This window comes from Nannizzia gypsea, genomic scaffold (assembly GCF_000150975.2).
Source record: "Nannizzia gypsea CBS 118893 supercont1.2 genomic scaffold, whole genome shotgun sequence".
Taxonomy (NCBI): Eukaryota; Fungi; Ascomycota; class Eurotiomycetes; order Onygenales; family Arthrodermataceae; genus Nannizzia; species Nannizzia gypsea.
This window is the reverse complement of record NW_003345200.1, coordinates 975206-996340: the sequence shown is the minus strand read 5'-3', so window position 1 is coordinate 996340 and position 21135 is coordinate 975206. Positions and strand designations below refer to the sequence as shown.

The 21135-nt window shown below is 48.4% G+C and overlaps 9 protein-coding genes across 9 annotated transcripts; 3 read left to right on the top strand and 6 right to left on the bottom strand.

Annotated features, from left to right (window-relative positions):
• Positions 1-14: 14 nt before the first annotated feature.
• MGYG_02383 (chromosome transmission fidelity protein 18) lies at positions 15-3027 on the top strand (the record flags this gene model as incomplete). The annotated part of the gene is made up of 2 exons (XM_003174807.1): positions 15-2494; positions 2583-3027. 2 exons carry the CDS (start codon positions 15-17, stop codon positions 3025-3027), a joined length of 2925 nt encoding a protein of 974 aa, XP_003174855.1.
• A 564-nt stretch (positions 3028-3591) lies between these two features.
• MGYG_02382 (hypothetical protein) lies at positions 3592-4512 on the bottom strand (the record flags this gene model as incomplete). The annotated part of the gene is made up of 3 exons (XM_003174806.1): positions 3592-3638; positions 3698-3795; positions 4274-4512. The coding sequence occupies 3 exons, from the start codon at positions 4510-4512 to the stop codon at positions 3592-3594; spliced, it is 384 nt and encodes a 127-aa protein (XP_003174854.1).
• A 1694-nt stretch (positions 4513-6206) lies between these two features.
• Positions 6207-6848, bottom strand: MGYG_02381 (keratin associated protein 5-1; the record flags this gene model as incomplete). The annotated part of the gene is made up of 2 exons (XM_003174805.1): positions 6207-6284; positions 6402-6848. 2 exons carry the CDS (start codon positions 6846-6848, stop codon positions 6207-6209), a joined length of 525 nt encoding a protein of 174 aa, XP_003174853.1.
• A 3849-nt stretch (positions 6849-10697) lies between these two features.
• MGYG_02380 (hypothetical protein) lies at positions 10698-12044 on the bottom strand (the record flags this gene model as incomplete). The annotated part of the gene is made up of 2 exons (XM_003174804.1): positions 10698-11580; positions 11641-12044. 2 exons carry the CDS (start codon positions 12042-12044, stop codon positions 10698-10700), a joined length of 1287 nt encoding a protein of 428 aa, XP_003174852.1.
• A 1535-nt stretch (positions 12045-13579) lies between these two features.
• On the top strand, positions 13580-14134 carry MGYG_02379 (hypothetical protein; the record flags this gene model as incomplete). Its single annotated transcript, XM_003174803.1, has 3 exons — positions 13580-13877; positions 13941-14006; positions 14097-14134. 3 exons carry the CDS (start codon positions 13580-13582, stop codon positions 14132-14134), a joined length of 402 nt encoding a protein of 133 aa, XP_003174851.1.
• Positions 14135-15185: 1051 nt separating this feature from the next.
• On the bottom strand, positions 15186-16376 carry MGYG_02378 (electron transfer flavoprotein subunit alpha; the record flags this gene model as incomplete). The annotated part of the gene is made up of 3 exons (XM_003174802.1): positions 15186-15760; positions 15818-15986; positions 16086-16376. The coding sequence occupies 3 exons, from the start codon at positions 16374-16376 to the stop codon at positions 15186-15188; spliced, it is 1035 nt and encodes a 344-aa protein (XP_003174850.1).
• A 408-nt stretch (positions 16377-16784) lies between these two features.
• On the bottom strand, positions 16785-18062 carry MGYG_02377 (hypothetical protein; the record flags this gene model as incomplete). Its single annotated transcript, XM_003174801.1, has 2 exons — positions 16785-17948; positions 18009-18062. 2 exons carry the CDS (start codon positions 18060-18062, stop codon positions 16785-16787), a joined length of 1218 nt encoding a protein of 405 aa, XP_003174849.1.
• A 547-nt stretch (positions 18063-18609) lies between these two features.
• Positions 18610-19247, bottom strand: MGYG_08973 (hypothetical protein; the record flags this gene model as incomplete). Its single annotated transcript, XM_003174800.1, has 3 exons — positions 18610-18764; positions 18982-19087; positions 19173-19247. 3 exons carry the CDS (start codon positions 19245-19247, stop codon positions 18610-18612), a joined length of 336 nt encoding a protein of 111 aa, XP_003174848.1.
• Positions 19248-19538: 291 nt separating this feature from the next.
• Positions 19539-20912, top strand: MGYG_02376 (UTH1; the record flags this gene model as incomplete). The annotated part of the gene is made up of 2 exons (XM_003174799.1): positions 19539-20807; positions 20868-20912. 2 exons carry the CDS (start codon positions 19539-19541, stop codon positions 20910-20912), a joined length of 1314 nt encoding a protein of 437 aa, XP_003174847.1.
• Positions 20913-21135: the final 223 nt, after the last annotated feature.

Below are 21135 nucleotides of genomic sequence, written 5' to 3'. Positions count from 1 at the left end.
TTGTGAGCATGTTGATGGCCGACAAAAGCCACCAACGACTTCATGACGAGAAAACCACGATGGCGCTGTCTTGTTCTCCACGGCCCCTGCTCCAAGAGCTCCCGATGATGTCTGCTGCCGACCACGCAAAGAGGAAGTTCGAAGGAGGGCCGGAGACGGAGATACCAAAGCGCGTCAAGACTGGCCCGTTTGTGATGGACGACGACGACGACGACGATGATGATGACGACACAAATAATGTGGGGGGCAATAGCATATTCCAAAGTGAACCTCGACTTGATACACCTTTACAAAGATTGGATGACATAGTTGGACTTGAGACGGCCGATAGTTTGTGGCAGAGAAAGGCTGGAGTCCCTGAGGAAGCCCCTGCAAAAATACAGGCCACGACCGAACAGTATACGTCCGTCTCAATCAAGACTTGCTCTGGGAAGGTCAAATACGTACGGCGAAGGGTGAAGACAGAAAACGTTTCCTATGAGAAATTGATCGCGGAAAGATCAGTTACCGCTGCCGGGAAGGCAACACGAAGCTATTACGGAATTGATATACACCAGCTTATAGACGAGGCTAAACTGTTGGAACCATCTGCTCCGGCTGTCGTCCCCTCTGTTGAAAGCCAGGTCCCGGCACCTGGCGCTACAAAGCCTGCTCACCGGCTATGGACAGAGAAATACCGAGCTAGGAGCTTCAAGGATTTGATCGGTGATGACCGGACACATCGCACTGTGTTACGCTGGTTAAAGGCGTGGGATCCGATAGTTTTCCCAGGCCTATCAAAGCCGAAACCGAAGAACAACAACAACAACAACAACAACAACAACAACAACAACAACAACAACAACATTTCCAACGACCTGGAGGAACGAGCACATCGCAAGATCCTCTTGCTTACGGGGCCACCAGGTCTAGGCAAGACGACTTTGGCGCACATTTGCGCAAAGCAAGTTGGATATGAGGTTCTAGAAATCAATGCCAGTGATGAACGAAGCCGCACCGTGGTGACAGGGAGGATTAAGGATGCTGTCGGGACTGAGAATGTTAAAGGAGTTACCGTTGTCGAAGATGGCAAAGCTGTCAGGAAACCAGGCAAGCCGGTCTGCGTTATCATTGATGAAGTCGATGGTGTCGTCAGCGGTTCTGGCGGGGGAGGCGAGGGTGGCTTCATGAAAGCGCTCATCGATCTCGTACAACTAGACCAAAGAAATTCCAACAAATCCAAAACAGATGGACAGAGCACTGGTCGGAAGGGCAAAAAGAAAGGGGACAACTTCCGGCTGCTCCGTCCACTTATTCTGATATGCAATGATGTCTATCATCCCAGCCTTCGACCCTTGCGCCAGGCCTCAATTGCAGAAATCATCCACGTTCGTCGTGTCCCGTTCGACCAGGTTGTCCAGCGCGTTAAAAGCATATTCGAAAAGGAAGGTATTCAATGCGACGCCGATGGGGCCAGGAAGTTATGCGAAACCACCTGGGGTGTGAGCGGCACCAGAAACCAGGCCCTTACTCGTGGCACGGGTGAGGGTGACATCAGAGGAATCCTGGTGGAAGCCGAGTGGGTAGCACACAAACTTCGGTATGATGGCCTCCCATCTTCGTCCAGGCTGACGAAGATGTGGCTGGAACGCCATATTCTTCACAATCAGTCAGGGAGCGGCTTATCCCGTGGACTCGGCCGTGGTGGAGCGAAAGAAATCGTCAGCCGAGTGTTTCTCGATGGAGCTGGCTTTCCACATGATCGACAGGACAACCAAGGGTTCCAGGACCCGTTCTCCAAAGAAAAGAGCAAAGCGCCTGTCGGAGTGGCAGAGCTCCGTAAGCGCGCAGCGATCAGCCGGCTGAATGAAATGATTGATGCCGCAGGAGAGTATGATCGCTGTGTAACGGATTGTTTCCTCACGTACCCTACCCAGACCTTCCAGGATGATACCCTCCTCTCCAAACCCAATGCAGCATATGACTGGCTATACTTCCATGATCAGATATCCTCCAAGGTCTTTTCAAACCAGGATTGGGAACTGAACCCCTACCTTAGCCAAGCCACCATTGCTTTTCATCATCTCTTTGCGTCGTCACACAAGTCTGAGGATGGGTCAAAGATGGACATTGACGGTGATGGGGAAGAAGAACATCCCTTTGCCGGTCCACGAGCAGATTTCGCTGCCTTTGAAGCTGAGAAACAAAACCGCGCTATCCTAGTTGAATTTCAGTCTTCCCTGTCAGCTCATTTGAATCGGACATTCCACTCTACTGAAACTGTTGTCACGGAGTTGGTCCCCAGTCTTACTCGCATGCTTGCACCAGATATAAGACCTACACTTATAGGCAACTCCGGCGGCAAGGGAGCCGTTGCGAGCGTGCGCAAGGATAGCGAGCGGGTCTTGCTTAAAGCTGCAGTAGGCATAATGCATGGCCTGGGCGTGACGTTCGAGAAGACAAAGTTCGAGACCGAAGCGGGGGGATATGGAGGCTACATCTACAGGATGGAACCGTACGTTTCTTGTCTCTTTCTATCAACTTAATCCGTTGATTACTTTCCCCTCCATCCGAATGTAACATGGTGCTAACCACACTCGCAGATCCCTTGATTCTCTCAACAGCTTTTCCAAAGTCAAAGGCACCGCGCTATCATCAGGCAGCACATCTGCACCCGTTCGATACGCGGTTCGCCAAGCACTTGACCAGGAGTATCGTAAGAGCTTAATCAAACGACAATCAGAAGCCCAGAATCCCCACCACGGGGGCCCCGGCTCATCAACAGGCAGCAATGGCAACGCAAACGCAAAGGATAACGGAGATGGTAACAAACAGCCTAAATGCGGTCGATCTTTAGGCCCCAAACGGGACTTCTTCGGGAGAATCATCCAAGAGAAGCCACCGGGTGATTCTTCGGAGTCGAGCAAGAGGACCAACTCTAGTGATGCAAGCAAGAAGGCCAAGAAAGTATGGGTCAGTTACCATGAAGGTTTCTCAAACGCAGTGAGGAAGAAGATCACAATGACGGAGTTGCTATTTGGACTGTAACTTTACTTCTAATGCAAACATAAGGCAATGCCTTCGGTATGGGACGATTCATGATTTCTGGTGACACTTTTGGATTTAGCGAACGTATATACAGCATCATCTACATAATATCAACGTCTCCCTGTTACACATGGTGGAATACGAATACTCAGGCTAGAAAAGCTAGGCCTTCATGCAGACGCATCCAGAACAGATGTCACATTACAGTCGAGTACCTTCGGTATACGGAGTTGGAGACAAGTATAATTCCGAGTCATCGATACTATACTCCGTACACACATGATGGGAGATCGGATCCTCCAAGTAGACAGCATGCATCTTCGATCAGAATAGGATGATAGTGACAGTATTTGTGCATAGTTAATTGTTTGGCTGCCTGGCGTCCGCGTAAGCCTTGTGGGTATTTACCGACAATCATAGAGCTAGTAGTCCGCAACTTTGAGTAAGATAGCACCCCGATCACATAGCATCTGTGTTAGAGGGAATCTGTTACGAGAAACCCAGCCCATAGATAACAAGTATTCGCTGACTGTCTCTTGGCCCACCGGGCATTGAAGGCTTAAATTAGAGCTTAGGTTTCTTGCCTTTCCCAGTCTCAGCTTCCACCGCTGCTAATTACACGCAGTGCAAATTCCGGGCTAACAGTAGTTAGCTAGTATATCTGACATACCGCCTCTCTTATGTTTCTCTTCCTCCCAGCGCTCTTTGAACAACGCTTCTGCATCCCTTGCCATAATACTCAGTTGATCCCTCACACTCTTATATCCGCTATTCGTGGATTTTGTAAATGTCACTATTCCAATGTGATGCGCGTTGATAGGAATCTGACCCCCTTTTTCATCTCCAAACACGATCGCCGAGTGTTGTGGAACAACCTAAAATATGCGTTCAATGTTTTCTTCGAATTGTATTTTTCATGTAGCGCCAGCTAGATGGAGAATTCATACTGGGATAGAGAGAGAGATAAAGCATGGATTGAATATTTTGCAAAGCAATACTTCTTTTGTTATTAATATTAGAACTATATACCAATAATTTATACGGAATAAGCAGGAATTTCAATGACGGGCAAGCGGAACCAAAAATTCGGGCCAACGACAGTCAAAAAAAAAGAAACATAGGAAAAAACAAGAAGAACAGATCAATTGACCAGCTGAAAACAGTTATGGTAACCCCCCAAAACGCCAATGCAAATCTTATCCATGGTCGTAGTTTGTCGTTGATGGCTGGATGTGTGTAATCTCACGCCCGATGAGCAAAGTAACTAGCTCGGGCTGCTTCAGAAGTGGTTGGTGATATGCAAGTTATTTGCTTTCTGGCTGCCTTCTTCGAGAGCTCGGAGTTGTTTTCTCGCTGGCGACGCAAGGCTGCCTTGAGTGCAGCTATGCTGGAGACGGAGGATGTGCTCATTATCGAGGAGGCGCTGGAAGAGACCTTGTTATCCTTGTTGTTGGCTAAGTTGCTTCGTCTGGAGAAAATGGACATTTTGGAAGCAGTAGAGGCAGTTGTAGAGCTCGACATTTTTGTGGTTTTATATGCTGGTGCTTGTGGATTCTTTGGTGAAAACGTGGTGGTTGTTTTGATAACGGTTTGTTTTGGATGCGTTTTGTGTAGTGATGTTTTTCAGTGATGTTCAGTGAAGTAGTTAGATCTCGAGGTTTGTATTGAATGTCTTCAATTGTGGTTGTGAATGATGGAAAGAAAAAGGGCATAAGAAGGAGGTGGGAAGCCCCTTCTTATAGACCGCCAGGCTGCCCATCTCTGGGTATCAAATAATGAAAGGCCATGCTCCCATGGCACTCCGTCTCGTCATTCGGGATACGGTAACTATGGAAGGTCTAGTCTAGCTCTGCAGAACACCGTCATACATTCGTATGCGTTACAAATCCATCCCAGCAATAGCGCGAATAAGATTTCCTTGTATGGGGCCTGCGGGATGGTGGACTGGATACTTTCCTGACAAATGCAAACAAACTATGTAAGCCTCATTAGACGCGGTGGATCCAAGGAGCCAGTGTCTTATTCCGAAGCACACACCTTGTCAGCTCGTATTCGGCGCTAGCGAGCTTATTCGCATGCCGGTTGGCGATAGACAGCGCCTTTGAAGCACGTCACAGCAACGGCAGTACGCGCCGGTCCTCAAAGGCTTACTCCGTACATGCTTGGTAATGGCGCAGCTAGGGAGGAGGGACTGCCTCTCCACGATCATCGGCATCATCGACACTCCACGTTAGCAAGCTATGTTTTTGGCTATCTTCTTCTCAATCTTTTCATCCCCAAACTTTCTCCTTTACTCCTTTTTTTCTACTTTTCGATTAAGGTTTTATATATCTCGGAGTTGATCTCGGAATAAACTCACTCCGGAATACTTAGTCAGCAACCTTAACTCCGGAAATAGATTACAAACAAAAGAAGCAAACAGCCCAAAAAAAGCAAGTTTTCCCTGGTTGGCGGGAAAAACGACTTCGTCTCCTTAATCGCATTCTCACTGGTTGATAAGGTGGTTGATATTAGCAGTGTCAAGGGTCGAATACGAGGCCCAACTTGGTTGAGTCATCGGGGAATTATATTATCTCGTTCTGGGTCGCCGACAAAGGACAGCCAAAGCAGACTCCGAAACGCAAACAGACACGGCGGCTTCCCGATGCTCGCATTCAACACTCGTTAAGGCAGAAGTTTCTCGTCCAGGATGCGTCAGGCCGACAGAACAGATGACTCACCTGCATTGGATTGTTCTAGATCAAGTAGCATGTTGCATGTTCTCTTCTTATGATATGCTGAGGCTGCCGGGCAATCTTACCTTAGGCCTCGGACTTCTTACGTGCTACCATGTAGTTACGGAGTGCTTCATATGCAGTCATGACTTCCAGCTCTGCCGATCTCCTTAGGCACCAGCATTCCAGCGTCACGGGTTAAAGTGAGCTGATATGACCGGACCATCCTGGAGGTTGAGATGTCTGGCGTGTTACATGCAAAACAATTGCGTCCCAAGGGTTTTTGTTGGCTGCTTACGGAGTACGCCCTGCCATAAGGTACCATCAGATACGTGGGAAGGATATCTCATCTATTAAGGTCTATATCTGATATATCATCTCCTTACAACATCAGCATTCCAAGCAGCCAGGCAGAAACAATAGCAACCAGAGAAACCATCCCTGAACCAACTTGCATCCCACCATTCAGAAGAGGTCCGCCGGAGTTTGATCCGGGTTCCGAGCCACCGCTTCCTGAGGTAGGAGCGCTGCCTGAATAGGTCTCTATCGCAGTGGTGGTGACCGTGTCAGTAGTAGCCTCTGGCGTCGGAATTTCGTCTGGTTCGATTTCGGTAGCGGTGGTGGTTACTGTGGCTGTAGTCGGCGTGCGTATCGACGTACAATACCCATTTCGGCCACACCTCTGGTTTTCGTAACAGCATTCCTTCCCACAGCAACTGCCAGAGTCAGGACACGCTCCGCTCTCGCAGCACTTTTCCGTCTTGGGACGATAACAGCTCTTCGAAGCCAGGCAGCACGATTCCCCTTTTCTACAGGCCCAGAAATCATCACCATCTGTACAGCAGATTGAGGATGACGGATCGTAGCATTTATCTTCTCCACAACCACGTTGGTGATCGGGACAACATCCTCCGCTTTCATGGCATGTACCAGACTTGGGACAGCTTCCTCCATTGCCACAGCAGATTTTTGTCTCCGGGTCATAACAATGCTCCGTGCCGCAAGGGATCGTTCCTGATGGACAGCAACCTGATGGCTCGACGCAGTCGTATCCCTTGTCGCAGTTCGTTCCACGAGATGCACAGCACGTCTCTGTCTCCGGATCATAGCACCCGTCAGATCCGCAGCCTATACTAGGCTTGTCGCAGCAGCCGTCAGACGTGCAGTTCTGGCTCGTCCTACAGCACCCTGTGCCTATCGAGCATTCATCTATAGCAGAGTTCCAAATCAGCACCCAGCCTAAGTTAACTACTCCGTACTCTTCGAGCCATATTTGATTTTTCCACTAATCCCAATATAAAAAGCGAGGTTAAAAGCAAATATTCGTCAAAACATACAGTAACCTGCCCGACAGGATCTCGCAAACAGCAGTTTCGCTTCTGAAAAGCCTCCAAAGTCAGTCAGAGTCCCGTTTCCAACACGCTGTGGTCGGAATTCTGCCGTCAACCGAGACGTTGGCTTCACATCGACGAGTGGCTGGCCCTCGAGCCTCGGAGCGTTTGCAAACACACCGCTAGAGACAGCTAGGCTGAAAAGAAAGTATTTCATCATCGTGACTGACTCGCTTTCTTTGTGAATCTTCCAGGTTTTTTGATATTTGTTATTGATTATACGGATGCGAAGGGGCCAGCAGGTCTCTTCTCTTTAAGACTTCATCTCATTCCGCACCCCAGCGCAGTGCGGCTCACGCACGGCCTCTTCGGCCATTGATTCCACAAATAAATCAACCTTCTTCTCTCTATCGGCCACATTTTGCTCTTGTTCGAGGGGTCAATGCAAGTGAGATTCTCTTGGTATCGCGAGAAGAGGTGGTTGACCCATCGCGCTCGTTAGGAAATACGAGGATCCCGTGTTAATTCTCAGGCAAAAAGGCCAAAAATAGAAATTGGCCCGAGGTATCGGCCGTGGAGTTGATCAATTCCTCGGAGCCTCACCTCGTATATATGCAAGATGACGGATTGCTATACAATCAGGCCCAGTTTCACCTCAATACGGCTAGGAAGTGTTAGACATACTACATATCATAAGGTGTAGACAGGCGCTATAATCACACACATATTTTTATACCTTGCTGTTATGCATGGCCAAGCAAACATTTATTAGATATGGATAAACCAAGTGCATGTAAGGTGTTTAGATATCTACTAGTTATACAACGTCTATTTATCTATATAGATACACTTTGCGTTAGGAAATTCGTGATTTGGCGTTCAATTCTATATCTAATGAGCATATATTCTCTAGATATAGAATTTTGCCTGGCCTTCAACTATCATCTCCTCTTTTATCTGTAGCCAGTAGTAGTCGGCAGGGATGAGGCTAGTTCGCTACTGACATCTTGTATTCTATTGTGATTGTGAGGCTGCTGTTGTAATTGCTTGCCGTATTGATGCCTAACCCCCTCCTCACGATGGCACGGATATCATTATGTTTAAGGGCGCCGGATGGATGGAAAGTTCGAAAGAGTCCGTTTTCCTGTTTTTTTTGCTGATATTGACAATTTCTCTTCCCATGTCAAAACGACTGAGCCAAAAGAGTGTGCCCAATCTAGTGATCAGCGGGTTAAAACTATATTTTGACATCTCTCTTCCTTTTCTCAGGCTTCCCAACACAAGAGACCTTTGTAGTCCACATCCACATCGTCAGGGCGGATTTCACATTTTCGGCTGTTGAGGTATTGCCACTTTGTTTCTCAAGTCTAGGTATCATGATTTAGTGAGAAAAAGTAGTTGGCAATGGATCTATTGCATTTACGCGCCATGTGCATCGTTTAGGCATTGTCTTGTCGCCTGGCCCAGAACACCCTACCCGGGGAGATGATGTAGGATCTGGCCCCAACTGCTTGGCCTGGGTATTATCATCCTAATATTTGCCCGGCATTACATCCTTCACCTTCAGGATGTGTGGTGGTTTGTATTCAATCGTATGTATATCTGTTAAGTATGCCATTCAGCCAAAAGAGTGAGCACGCAGCACCGGTGGGCAGGATGATGTTATCTTGACAATATTTCGAGTCGTTGTTCAGCTGGCAAACATCACGTCCGGTCCCATCAATGCACGTTACCGTTTTCTACTGGCTGATTACTACCTGTTAATACGGAAGCTTGGGCGGCTCGACTATACCTAGAGTTCAAGAGTTATGCGAATACTGCCCATAAGCGATGGGATATTGGGGGTATAGAATATTGAGTCATGAATTAAGCTGAGTTTCAGGGGCGTAGGTCGAGGTTCCTCAATATAAACCCTAGTATTAGGAAACAAGTATATGAGATTTTGCCGACCTTAGAGTCGCAGTCCGGTGATAAGGCATTATAAAATGGGGTTAGACCCGTGTCTGTTACCTATTACTTGCCTTGGGAAATGTTGAAAGCAGGGCTTGACTGGGGAGGCCGTACTTATCGATGTCTACCTCAGACCTTGGCTGTAAATTTCTGCTGAGGATAGTAATAACTTAGCCTGTCGACCACAGAAGAACTTTTCCTCCGCTGAGAAGGGCTTTTGTCCAAGATAGCTATCCACGGGAATTGGCCAGCAAGTAGCGTAGGGCAGTTTGTACTTCGCATACCACAGTCCCCGATGGATTGGAAGTGCATGCATGAAGGAATGCGAGATATAAACGACCCGGAAGCAGGATGTTGACCAGGTTCATCCGTAGTGATCTTGAATTAGATATGAACGCCTTACAACTCGCACAGGTGGCGAGACCCTCTGGCTCGTTGTCCGCTGTGATGGCCACGGCACACTGCTCAAACGGACTTTGCCCACAACGCAATGGCCACAGGGGGGAGGAGAAACGACGCCGACAGAGCTCCCTCCTCTTCGACGTTAGAGTCTTCGTTCAGGAAGGCTAGGGGATCGGAGCAGAGGCAGACGCCGCGTGAGCAGCAGTAGAACGAGCAGGGGCGTTGTCGACAGGGGCAGAAGCGGCGACAACAGACACAGAAGCATTTCTAGCTTCCCATGAGCGATCCCTAGCCCTAGGTTTATGCAGAGGCTTGACACTGCCAAGGCTTCCAGTGTTAACTGGATATGAATGATTATTGAATTCCGTTCAGTATAAGTCTCTGTTGTAACTGTGTACTCTAAAGAGCATAACTGTACTGGTAGTCGTAAACAGCGGCCACAGTGACCAGTAAAGATATACATATCTAGGTCCACTGTGGACTTGAGCTGCCTAGCAATATAGTTAGAAGGCTGAGTCTGGAGGAAAAAAATGGAAAAGGAAGTGCAAGACAAACTCCTGAAAAAAAAAGCGAGCTTTATAATCGAATTCTTGCGTCATTCTCGTAACTATTAACTATCAACCTCCTTCGCGTCGTCGAAGTGACTCAATCCCGGAGATAATAATAGTCATAACCACGGGAAGGGGACATGGATGAGATTCACTGCTCCGAAAACGTGCTTCGTATGCACTGACGATGTATTCACTTCGTTAAAGCACGGAGTTAATAGTGGGTATGAAGGTTAGGCGAACGGGAATCTTCACGTCGAATCTTAACCAATCTTATCCAGCGCGGCGTTTACGAGGATTAGTTAATAATGCCCGCCGTTAGTAATTCGAGCCTCATGCTGTTGTGCGAGTATGACTGTATGCAGGAGGCAGTGGGCGGTAACCATCTCAACGTTTCCACGTAGATTTGAAGTCACGGAGATTTGTAAGGGCATTCATAAACAAGTTCAAATACTCCGAAAGTGAGCTCACAGCATCAAGCTCGTAAGCAGCTGATGGGTGTAATTCAAGGATGAATGCTTGATATTCCGTGGGGGTTACAGTTAGGGAGAGTAATGGAAATCCACGACCTTATAAGGCCTGTTTGTTGTTCAGTAGTTACTCCCCCATTTATGTTGTGGTGCCGGCTGAACAAAATAAAACAGGATTCGTACAAAATGAGTTGTTGATTTGTCTGCAGGAGATTCTGTAGTTATGCGAGGACTTGTAAAAGCGTTACACGGTCCTTAGTCTGTTGCTCCACCCACCCCCCGTTTTCTCACCTCGTTGCAAGACGGTATATCACTTCCTAGTTTCGACCTCGAAGACTGCTGGAAGTTGCCAGTTTGTGGCGGAAGAGTATGTCTACCTTTTTGAGACTCTGAGAATAAAGGCGAGCTGGTGCTGCTGGTTTCAGCAGAGTTGTAGGCATTTGCTGGAGCCCCAAAGCGACTGTTATAACGCTTTTCTGCCAGGTGCCGAAGAGCCTCTTCCGTCATGGACCCAACCAGCTGCGTTGAATTTCCTTTCGATATCGCTTTCTTGACGTCGAATAGGTCCGCTAAAGTAGTCACCACTACTTGATCGCTATCGCCGTCAGCAATCGCCTCCCCAATTTTGTATATCTTCTTATGAGAAACCTCGCTGGCCACTTTGCACACATCTAGGCACTGCTTCGAAATGTTGATATCTTCCTGTAACCGCAATCTCTCATCCTCATTTCTAGCATCTCCATTCAGGATTAGGGATTGTAAGCGTCCTCGCAGGTGGCCAATGATCTCTGCGAAGCTGTCTCTGCTTTCATCTAAAGTTTGACGTGTTAAGAGCTCCGCTTCAAAGCAGTCTCGCATATCATCTTCGGTAGCATGTTTCTCTTGATGCACAGGAAATTCTCGGTTTCTCACTGATTCCATATAAGTCCTCGCGTCTTCACAAATACGAAGACACTGTTTGGTCACTGCCCTTTCGTCCTTCAAGTCTATGTTTATGTTTGAGGCACTAGTGTTTTCGATAGTAAATTGTCCCATTTTCTCATCAATTCGCTGCAAGTGGACCTTAAGGTTATATACAGTATCCTGGATCACCTCATTGAACTCTTGAAGAACTTGGTGGGAGACTTTGGAAGTATGCCTATAATAAGTCAGTAGAGTTCGAAGGAGAAAGGCAGTTGTGACTAGCTAGGTAACTAACATGGTAACAGTGCCCAGGCCGACCGAGATTGTCAGCTTATACCCTGTGATCGCGTCTATAAATTCATTGATATCGCCCCTCATAAATTCCATCTTTGTCCAATCTCGAAAGCCAGGGTTTGATTTTCCACTGAAAACTTTCATTGATCGTTCGAAGTCGTCGCACACTTGGCTACATCGATCAATAGGACCTTCAAGAAGCGCCAACATTGGCGTCTCCGCATCTGACATTTGCGACAACGAATTCAAAATATTGGCGAGATCCTCGAGCTCATCTTGAAGTCGACGCAAGGTTTTGTCGCGACCCCTGAAGCGTTTGACGGTGTCGCAGAGCGACTTCGTCGACTGAATGGCGACTGTAGTAACTGCGAGCACAGAGGCAGTAATGCTCAAAGGATCAGTCATTTTTGACCCTTCACTGCTAGATCTTTACAATCCCCTTTGGTAAAGTCGTAGCTAGAAGTAAGGGAAAAGTAATGATTCCGGCTGAAGCGAGGGGTACCTACGAGCTTAAATTCTAGCCTCGATTTTGGCCATACACATTAGTCATACCTGTCTGATTGGCCAGGGCTAAGTAACTAACAAGTTAACGTCATGGCGCGTAGTACTCGTAGTACTCATCTAGCATGGATGGGCAAATGTGTTCATAATGTATTAGTTTACCCTCGTCGATACAAGGTACTTTCTCTCATACTGCTCTTCAAAGAGATATAAATCCACTTAGAGACAAATAGCTCTCTTCCCTTTTCTATCAAAAACTTTAAAGAGGCTTAATTCTAACCATAATTGTAACAGACGGAATAATTTTCCATTGTACACCTTCTTATAGTTTTCCTATGAGTTAACTAGTTACGGCTTGGCAGGTACTCCATGCCTTAAGAGCAAGGTGAAAGAAACCTGCGGAGTAAAAATTCAGCTGGACTTTATGGTATTTGGCCATTTACAAATGACTGCAGGCCTAATTTGGGAGGAGCCGATAGCTAGACTGTTGGCTATCTCGGCCCTTGTGCTTTTAGCATGTTTGTTCACGGCCTGGGGATCATCATTGCTGTCATCTGGCTGAGCAGAGCTCTAGGCTTCAGAAGTGGCCAATGAGAGTTATTCCCAAAGTGATATATATATTTCTGTATCTTACAACGTCATCAGAGGCCTAATATCTAAGTACGGAGTAGAAAGATACTTAATTGACGTGTTATAACTGAAAAATGGGTTGACGATCCTCCGCAGTGATACCAAGATCCGCAACTTAGCATCATGTCTACGCCAGTAAGATTGATGGGATAGGCAGATATAGGATGTGGAACTGTCAATGGTAGTACGATGACGAAATAACATATATGATCTATGACTGAAACTATATCTCATTATTTAGAGAGCTATTATTATCCAATCGGTTGTTGTATGAAAGTTACCGGTGGTAATCCACATTCATTATACCCTCTGATCTTCACTATCTCTCCAAGTTTTTTTACCAAGAGCAAGAGTTTGATATTGAGATCTGAACGATCGGAGCCATACCAATGACGCCATGGTAATCACACGGGGTAAAGTGATGGCCTTCAGAAGAATGATAAATTGAGCGCCATTCCCAACCAGGCCCAGCTCTGAGAAAGTAATCAACAGGTCAGACAACTAGATTAAAGCACATTTCCATCTACTTTGACCACCCAAAATGCATTTCGCCAAGTTTGCAGCACTCTTCCTTGTTGGGCTGGCCGCCGCTAAGCCTGCAAGACTTATCATTGAGACGGATAAGGAAGCCAGCCTGCTTTCTTTATTTCTTCTCTAGAACAGAATGCTAAATGTGATAAGACTTCCTTCAGTCTCAAAATGCTCTCGAAGCGGAAAGGGAGGATGTCTCTTCCTATGGCGACGTGATAGAGGGGGGCTGTAGAAAGACTTTAGTGCCATTTGTTACGACCGAGACACGACCTTTTATTATGAGGAAAGTAAGTCTCCCAGATCGACCTGTTGTTGTGCCTGAAGGGAGCTATATGAAGGTGCATTTGGCAAGAAAGTTAGAGGCCGGCACCAAATTGGTCTGGCATGGGTATGGAGATAGATTTGAGCTGGGATCGCTCGGAACACTTCAGACTACATCTGGTATATGTCTTGGGTATCTTGATGGCGAAGTCATTATTCAGCCAACATGTTCCACCCCTGGTCTCCATGGTCATTTCCAAATCGCGGCATTAAATTTCGGCATTGACGGGCCCATAGCACAGATACGATTCAATGGTATGTTGACCAGCGCATATCTTTGAGAAGCTATGCGGAGACTAAAAGAGATATTACCTATAGCCAAAATAATGGATGACTACTACCCGATAATCGTGAAAGATGATCTGCTTGTCTTGGGTGAAAAGGGTATGTTTGGAAAATTTTATATTTCACCTGCTCTAATACATTCGAATGAACAGAACTGACACTAGCCCAATCAATCACTATGGTCTGTAGGCGCCGAAGGAACTCAATTTGAGATCATATCCTCCTAATGGTGGAAAACTGCAATGCAAAGCAGCGTGGGCAGATCTTTCGGTCAGTTAGTTATATGGTGTATTTATTACTCCTACTGCTCTAGCTATCTTTTAGGTTTAACAACTTCTATTACAAGGACATGATGCCAAATTAAGAGGACATCGATGAATATCAATCCAGCTTATCCTTACAAGAAAAATATATAATCTTAACCAAGGCGTAGACACCCCTAACTACCAAACTGGTTATATAAGTGTATCCTTAGGTGGTTACGATAGTGTTGGACTAAAAAGCAACGCTGCTTAGTTAGCAGCAGTGAATGATGAGGATCCTGGCACGTCTGCACACCTCCCCAGTTAACCACGGAGTCATAGTCATGGTTGATCCTAGCTAAATCCCCTCCTTTTGAGCAGATCCCTTCCTCGGCACTCCGGCCACCGCTCTCTTAGCATAGGGGGAACCCTCTCGCCCCTAGCTCTCTCTAGCGGGGGAAATCTCTAAAAACAGGCAGACCTGATAGCTCCTGGACTCGAACCTATGCCCTCCTACACAAATCTGGGCTCATAACCGTTGGACTAAAAAACAACGCTGCTTAGTTAGTGGCAGCGAATGGTGAGCAAAACTAGTGGCACGTCTGATATATACCTAAGGTAGTTACTAAAAGGACCATGAAGGCCACATAAATTGTATTCAAAGGCCACGGACTGTAATAGTATGCTTGACACCCCAGTTTACTCTATACTTATAGTAGATGACTGTTGGTCGTTGTAGGTTGTTGGAGGCCAGGGATAATAATACGTTATCTTATCTGATCTGATTTTCTGCAGCTAAGGTCCACAGTACCCCTGTAACAAACAAGCAAGCTGGCTGTAGGAGACAACGAAAGAGATAATCAGATGGCTGAGTTCATCTATATAAGCCAGCAGACTAAGGAAGACACAAAACACCATACATATGTATATACAAAGTAGGCCAAAAGGGACAAACGCACATTCTCTAGCCTTTTTCTTCATCTTCTCTGTCGGGATGATTGCTTTCTCTTTCTCATCCATATCCTTCTTGGAATGATCACTTCTTCAGCTTCTCAGTCAACTCAGGGACCTTCTCAAATAAGTCTCCTACAAGCCCAACATCCGCAACCTGGAAAATAGGCGCATCAGGGTCCTTGTTGATAGCAGCAATGACCTTGCTATCCTTCATACCGGCCAAATGCTGAATAGCGCCCGAGATACCAGCGCACAAATAAAGCTGGGGCGCAACATTCTTTCCCGTCTGGCCTACCTGCAGCGAGTTATCGGCCATCTTCTCGTCGACTGCGGCGCGGGAGGCACCGATCGCGGCACCAAGGGCGTCGGCAAGGGGTGTCATGATGCGGTCGAATTCTTCCTTTGACTTCAAGCCGCGGCCACCGGACACGACGCGCTCGGCGGTGGAGAGGTCAGGGCGTTCGGAAGTGGTGAGGTCTTCGGAGAGCCATTTTGTGTTTGAGGGGGCAGCGGGGTCAACGCCTTCTGTTACGTTCGCTGAGCCGCCTGTTGATGGGCCTGGTTGGAAGGCGGTGCCGCGCACGGTGAAGAATTTGATGGGGTCGGTTGATTGGACTGTTAGAACTGCGTTGCCTGCGAAGATGGGACGGGTGAATTCTATATTGATTGGCGGTGAGGTTAGAGTTGGAGTTGGCCGTGGGTTGGGCAGCGTACTATCTTCTCCCTCGATGGCGGTGACGTCTGAGACGGGCTGAGCATCCATCATGGCTGCAACACGGGGCAGGACATTCTTGCCAAATGCCGAGTGGCTTGCAACGACGTGGGTGAAGCCACCCTTCTTGATATTCTCAATTAATAGCGGCGCATAGTTTTCTGGTAGACCCTGTGGATATCGTCAATATACATTATACAGTATATAACTCTTCACACCGTATGGGAAAAAAAGTATAATTGCAAAGAATGCCGTGGTAGAGTATCTTACCTTATCGTATGCCTCGTTGTCAACAGCCAGAACGCTCTCTACTCCCTGCACCTGCGCTACTTCAGCAGCTACACCGGCCTTAACGCCCTTACCAGCTACAAAGCCAGTGACGGGGCCACCGAGCTTGATGGCAGCAGCGATAGCCGAGAGAGACGAACCGGCTACCTTGCCGTCTTTGTGTTCGAGGATAGCGAGGGTAGAGAGTAATCGGGAACGGGCGAGTGTGCTTGCGGCGGAGGGGTATATGGATCGAGTTGCCCGGAGGACGGTCGGGCGAGTGAGCGAGATCATTGTCGTGACTGCTTGGAGGGGTGTATATGGCTATGTGTATGGTATATGTGAGGCCTGCTCGGCTTAATTGGGTGCTTGCAGCGGTGGTTGAAGGCTGGAGTTGGGATGCGAAGTTGGAAGAAAGAAAGAAGCTCGGCTGGTTGAAAGTCGTTCCTCGGCGCCGATAGCCGGATGACTAAGCATGCACATGGGCCCAATTACAGCAGATACAGACATAGATACAGACATAGATACAGACATAGATATTGATATTGATAGAGAAGAATTGACCATTGAATGAACGATTGATAGATAGAGAGTATGAAGAGAACGCTTTTATACCAGTCCCGGGATCTAGTAACGTAACATCATGCGCCGTACACCAATAACAAGACGAACAAAAGACAGACAAGCGAAGAAGAGACAGGACTATGTAGCTTTCTTCATCTTGGCCAGCTTCGTCCTGGGCTTTTTGGACGATACTTCCTTTGGCAGTAAGGGAGCATCACCTTCAACCTTAGCAACGGCCTTTGCCTTCTGAGCCTTCAGCTTGGCCTTTCTGGCCTTGAGCTCCTCTTCTTCCTCCCCGTCCTTGTCGACCGCAGCATCAGCAGCAGCAGTGATCAGCTTCGACTTTTTACTCTTCTTTCCGGCATCTTCGCCCTCAGTGATACTCTTTCTCTTCTTGCTCTTCTCCTCGACCTTCTTGACTTCAACTTCCTTGACATCTGCGTCTTCCAGCCAGAGCTCATCAGCAAGCCAGATGGGCATGGAAGCAGTGTTGGCTCCCTTGACATGCACGGCCTTGATATTCTTCCATCCACGCGAAACGTACTTTTCTACCATCGCCTCGACGACAGCCGAGACGTTCTCCACCACCTTCTCAGCAGGCCAATTGGACCATCCGACCCTCAACGCGGCGGTGGCTGCGGGGGAGAGGTTGACGGGTACACAGGCAATGGCGCGCTCGATCTCTCGCGCAACAATAGCAGGCGACGCAACAGAGGCAGCCTTCTCATCCGTGGGCGGCCTCTTCTTATCGGCCGCCTTGACTCGCTTTCCATCTACTTTCTGAATCTCCTCCAGCCGCACGGGGATGGGACGCTTAGAGGACTTGAAGAAGATTTTTCCCAGCGTGTTGACTAGACGTAGTATGATACGGTCATCGGCAAGGAACAAGTCGTGTTCGGCGAGGAGCTGCCTCCTGCTTTCAAACGACTTGTATCTGTCCCGCAGCTTGGAGAAGCCAATGACCTTTGTGATCTTGGAAGCTAGCTCGGGCGGGAAAGCGGGGTCTGCAATTGTATCCTTGACAGCGCGCTGGGGGTCTGCGGTGATGAGGCAGACGTTGAGGGTGGAAGATGGGTTGAGAGAGTGAGGCACGGCAATCTTGCCTGGCTTCATCCTGTTCTTGTCCACGAGATGTTTCTTGGTGGTCAGGATAAGCCAGATGGGCGAGTGGTCTCCGGTACTGCCGTCATCTTCCTCGTCGCTGTCGTCGCCTAGGGGAAGCTTCTTGACCGTCGAGCCGGCTTCCTTGCGCTGGTCTTCGGCCTTGATGTGTGAGAGCAGAGCAGTCGATGCGCGGAGTACCTTCTTCAGTCAGTCCTTTTTGTCCATTGTTTCTTTGTAGAAAGGGGGAGGGCAGCTTACCTGGTCTGTGTCCAGCTGGTACTTGGGCCCGTTCTTTACCACTGAAACAGCCATCTTGACTCGCTGCACTTGACTTGTCTCGTCTCGTCAACTTTGTCAACTTCGTCGACTTCTTCCTCTCGACTTTCGCTTCTTCACCAAAAAGAAAAAAAAAAAAAAAGATAAAAAACTTTAAGTTCAAGCTAAACTTCCTCGGTCCTACTTTTCTCCTACTTCGCTTATATAATAATGTATTACTAATATATTACTCATTGTTTAACACGTGAATGTACCTGCATCTGACTAAGCAAGTGCAGGAAACAAAAAAGAAAAAGAAAAAACAACAACAACAACAACTTAACCAAAATAAATAACAATAAAAAAGAAAGAAACAAAAGAAAAGAAAAAACTTCCCGAACGTTAAAAGCCAATAAAAAGGCCCAAGGAGGAAGTAAAAAGAGGAGAAAGATAAGATGTTGGGCAGAAGAACCTTAGAAGAGGCAGAGCCAGACGTTGGCAGCCGAGAAACGGTAAGAGCTCCAGGTAAGACAGACAAGACGCTGGCCGGCGCCTCCAAGAGCAGGTAGCGTCTTGTCGCTTGTCCAAGCTGAGGCAAGGCAGGTCAAGGCAGGGCAAGTCTCCGCCAGAGCCAGAACTTCTCGCCTGGCGCTTCCTTTGGCCGTTTCTTCTTCCGCTGGCCCCTGACTCGCCCCTGAGCCACGCAAGCAACACCATCGCACAGCATGACACCCGACAAGTCAGCCGGCACGTAGACATCTACACCGTCAGTAGGAAGACGCATCCCGTGGACTCTCCTTATCTTCATCTTTCTTATCTTCTACTCTCTTATCTTTTCTCTTGTATCTTGCGGTGTATTCTCTATCGTCTTCTCTTGTTCTTCTCTTATATCTTCTTCTTCTTCTCCTTTTTATATCGACTTGTTTTTTTCTTCTTTTTCTCTCCTTTTTTTCACTTTTTTAAAACAAAGCCCCACTTTTTCCCTCTTTCGGTCGAACCCCCTTGCAAACTTCTTGCCACGCACCGCAGCCTCTGCCACCACGCCGAATCCCTGCAACGCAACGCTTAACGCCCGCCGCTGACTGGCCGACCCCTGGCCCGCCTTCAGCCCACGGCCCACGCCTCGTGCCCCCACGTCCCGCTGCCTTTTCTTCCGCTTCCTCAAACTTCCTCAACTTCTTCTTCTTCTTCTTCTTCTTCTTCTTCCTCCGACTTCATCAGGTTCAGCTTCATCTTCTTCATCTTTGTCACTCCTTTTTCTTACAGTCGCTCTTTGTTGCTGTCTGCTGCGCTGCTGTCTGTCTGCAGGACTCACTGCCACGTTCACTCTTTACTGCTCAACGGCGTGTCCTGTCTTGTCTGTCATTCACCGGTACGTCTGCTGTGATCGCCTGTCAGCCCAGGACACAACGATACGAGCCTCACCCATAACACCAGACAAGAAGAAGATGATAATAAGAAAGAATGGATGATAAAGAGACGGGGAGAGGGTGATGAGATGCTAATGGCTGCTCTAGATAGTCCCTTTTTACGATGAAGTTCTCCTCCAGCATCCTGACGCTGGCCGTTGCCGCGTCAGTCCAGTCGGTCCAGGCCTCTCGCCACGCCCATGGCCATGCTCACCACCACCGCGCCCTTGAGAAGCGCGCGGACCCGGAGGTCGTCAAGGCCTTCATGTACAATGGCAAGGAGCTGACCCAGCAGGAGGTCTGCGACGGCGTCCTCCAGGGTAAATTTAACTGGTCCAACGGCGAGAACCACGACGCCCTGTGCAACTTCCCCCTTGGCTCGCAGAAGGCTGCTCCCACCACCTCCTGTCCACCCGACAGCAAGCCAACTGAGGCCTCCAAGCCTTACTCTCCTCCAGCTATCCCTCACACCGAGAGCACTCCCTCGCAGCCAGAGGAGCCCGAGGAACCCGAGGAGCCTGAAGAGCCTAAGCCAGAGGGCCCCAAGACTCCCGTTATCAAGAAGCCCGATGACTCCAAGGGCGGAGAGACTCATATGGGCGGAGAGGGTGTCGACCTCGACTTCCCCGATGGCGAGGTTGACTGCGATGACTTCCCATCCAAGTACGGTGCCATTCACCTCGACTACCTAGGCCTCGGTGGCTACACTGGTATCCAACACGCCACCCTCCTCGGTGAAGTCTTCGGCACCATCCGCACCGCCATTGCCGGCGAGTCCTGCGTTGACGGAGCCCTCTGCTCTTACGCCTGTCCTCCCGGCTACCAGAAGTCCCAGTGGCCCAAGGAGCAAGGCTCAACTGGCGAGTCCGTTGGTGGACTTGCCTGCCGCAACGGTAAACTCCACCTCACCAACCCCGGTCTGTCCAAGAAGCTCTGCATTCCCGGTGCCGGTGGCGTCAACGTCAAGAGCACCATGGACACTGTCGTCTCCATCTGCAGAACCGACTACCCAGGCACTGAATCCGAGACCGTCCCTCTCGAGCTCACTCCAAACGCCAACATGCCCCTGACCTGCCCCAAGGCCGAGTCCTACTACTTCTGGCAGAACAAGCCCACCTCCGCCCAGTACTACGTCAACCCAGCTGGCGTCGGTATCGACAAGGCCTGCCAATGGGGCAAGGCCGGCACCGACCTTGGCAACTTTGCTCCTCTCAACCTTGGAGTTGGTGAGAAGGCTGGTGTCAAATGGCTTTCCATGTTCCCCAACAGGCCCACCACCAATGCCATCCTTGAGATGACCATCGAGATTGTCGGAAAAAATGTCTCTGGTAAATGCAAGTACCAGAATGGCAAGTATTATACCGACGTCGGCGTCAACGAAGATGGTTGCACCGTAAGTTTCATCCAACCCAATTCCTGTACCGCTGCTTCTCTTGCTAACACAGTTTTCCAGGTCTCTGTCGTATCAGGCGACGCAACCTTCGTCTTCTCCAACTAGACCAGCTCACGACCTAATCTCGCCTGTTGATGATTCCTCTCATACACCTCTGCTACTGGCCGACCTTACTCCTCGTCTTTGCTCGCCGCTACTTTGATTCCCTTGCTTCTCACCTCGTGTTATATTTTTACTACGTTACCTTACTTTTACTTCGCTCTGTCCATCTTATATACTCACCTTGTAGTTAAAGACTTTCCCTTTCTCCTCCCCAGTTCCTAGTGAA